We start from the raw sequence: 2713 nt of genomic DNA, 5'->3' as shown, positions 1-2713 counted from the left end.
TATTTGATGAAGCATAAGAGGTTACATTCAATACCAAAGAAATCTTTAATTATATAGGTCCAAAGTTAATAAAAACATACACACACACACACAAAAAAAACCTTCCCTAACCCCACATTTGTCTCTACTTTTTTCTCTCTTTTATAATTAGGATTTATAAAAAAATAAATAAATAAATAACTGATTTAAGGAATATAAATTTTTTGGCAAGAGAACTAATTAACCAAACTAGTCCATTTGAATGGCTCTCATCTCATCTCTTTAACTAGTTTTAATTGTTTGGTCAAAATCTCACACGCTCTTTATGCATGCTCCTTGACACGTGCTATCTTCGTCTCTCTCAAATGAGCTGTCTCTCTAATAAGAGTTTCTTCTGTATAGAAAGCTCAACTTCAAACCTCTCCTCTCTCTCCTCCTCCACCTTATGAGAATAGCCTATAAAACCCATTCACATTTCCCACTTGGTTTGCATCACAAACATCTCCCCCATTACACACCAAAACAAAAACATAAAAAAAAAAAAAAAGAGTTCAGTTTTGTTTTGTTTTTATATAAGTTCGAGTCACAAGTTCTTTCTTGTTCAGCTACTTCTCCCTTCCCACTGTGTCAAAACACGAAGTGGGTTTGTTTTTGTTTCTGATCAAAGAAAATGGATTTCTCCGCCATGGTTCTCACTCTCCTCGCCGGAGCTTTCTTCCTTTACTTTCTCCGGTGTCTAATCTCACAGCGCCGCCGTGGATCCTCGAAACTTCCACTCCCACCGGGAACAATGGGTTGGCCTTACGTCGGCGAAACCTTCCAACTTTATTCTCAAGACCCAAATGTCTTTTTCCAATCCAAACAGAAAAGGTCGGTTTTTTTTTGAAAAAAAATTTAAACTTTTGAGAAGCAATTTAATAATAATTCTGTTATGATGATGTTTTTTGTTGTTGCCAGGTATGGATCGGTGTTTAAGACCCATGTATTGGGATGTCCATGTGTGATGATCTCGAGTCCAGAGGCGGCCAAGTTCGTTCTGGTTACGAAATCTCATCTCTTCAAACCGACTTTTCCGGCGAGTAAAGAGAGGATGTTAGGTAAACAAGCCATCTTCTTCCACCAAGGTGACTATCACGCTAAACTCAGGAAGCTTGTTCTTCGTGCTTTCATGCCTGATTCTATCCGAAACATGGTTCCCAATATCGAATCTATCGCTCAAGATTCTCTCCGTAACTGGGATGGAACAATGATCAACACTTACCAAGAAATGAAAACTGTAAGGCTCCCCTGTTTCCTCTGTTTCTCTCCTCTGTTTTTTTACTCTGCTAGAAACAGAACAAGACACATACTTCCTCTGTTTTGAAAAACAGAGCAATACTCTAACTTTGTTATGATCTAAACTGTTTTTTATAATCTTGTTTTTGTTTGATCAGTACACCTTCAACGTGGCCTTGCTCTCGATCTTCGGAAAAGACGAGGTTTTATACAGAGAAGATCTAAAACGATGCTACTACATTCTCGAGAAAGGTTACAATTCGATGCCAGTGAACCTCCCCGGAACACTTTTCAACAAATCCATGAAAGCTCGCAAGGAGCTCTCACAGATCCTCGCCAGAATCTTATCAAAGAGAAGACAAAACGGTTCCTCACAGAACGATCTACTCGGATCATTCATGGGAGACAAAGAAGAGCTGACCGACGAACAGATCGCCGACAACATCATCGGAGTCATCTTCGCGGCCAGAGACACGACGGCGAGTGTGATGACGTGGATCCTCAAGTACTTGGCCGAGAATCCCAACGTTCTCGAAGCCGTTACTGTAAGTAACAAATACGGACACGTATTTTGTCGTCCTTATTGGTATTAAAATCTGAGAGGAGTGGCAGTTTCGTAGTTTTGTTTGTTTACTCATGGGCGTTTTTGGTATTTTCATTTACAGGAAGAACAAATGGCGATAAGGAAAGACAAAGAAGAAGGAGAGTCTCTAACTTGGGGAGATACAAAGAAGATGCCATTAACTTTGAGAGTCATCCAAGAAACATTAAGAGTGGCTTCAATCTTATCTTTTACATTCAGAGAAGCTGTGGAAGATGTTGAATACGAAGGTATACATACGATTTAACCGATTAAAATAACCGGATGATCCACGAGTTGAATTTTTAAACTAATGATTCTATGGTTTTTACAGGATATTTGATACCTAAAGGATGGAAAGTTTTGCCACTTTTCAGAAACATTCATCATAGTGCTGATATTTTTAAAAATCCTGGAAAATTTGATCCATCAAGATTCGAGGTAACAATTATTGAGAATACAACAATAATACAAATGTTTTTTGTGTGTGTGTGTTGGAGTATGATTTTTTACATTTAACATGAGTTGGTTTGATATAATAGGTGGCTCCAAAACCCAATACGTTCATGCCATTTGGCAATGGAACCCACTCCTGTCCTGGTAATGAATTAGCCAAGCTTGAGATGTCTATCATGATCCATCATCTGACCACCAAGTACAGGTGTGTTGTACTACTTACTTATTACACCTCCTCTTTACTTTTTTGTTATTCTCTATTTTCGAGTTTTATGATATTCGAGAAAATAGAAGTGTTTCTGATGAGGGGTAGTTTTGTAATTTCAGCTGGTCGATCGTTGGAGCGAGCGACGGGATTCAGTATGGGCCATTCGCGCTCCCCCAAAACGGACTGCCCATTATGTTGGCCCGGAAGTCGGAGAT

General features: G+C 39.0%; 1 protein-coding gene across 1 annotated transcript; it reads left to right on the top strand.

Moving 5' to 3' along the window:
* LOC104733490 (abscisic acid 8'-hydroxylase 1) lies at positions 401-2711 on the top strand (the record flags this gene model as incomplete). Its single annotated transcript, XM_010453067.2, has 7 exons — positions 401-849; positions 937-1255; positions 1413-1799; positions 1920-2085; positions 2169-2275; positions 2377-2495; positions 2618-2711. Coding segments are annotated over exons 1-7 (1392 nt in total), but the record flags the coding sequence as incomplete, so codon positions are not given.

This window comes from Camelina sativa, chromosome 12 (genome assembly GCF_000633955.1).
Source record: "Camelina sativa cultivar DH55 chromosome 12, Cs, whole genome shotgun sequence".
Lineage (NCBI taxonomy): Eukaryota > Viridiplantae > Streptophyta > Magnoliopsida > Brassicales > Brassicaceae > Camelina > Camelina sativa.
The sequence above is the reverse complement of the archived record's forward strand: the minus strand, read 5'-3'. Positions and strand labels throughout refer to the sequence as shown.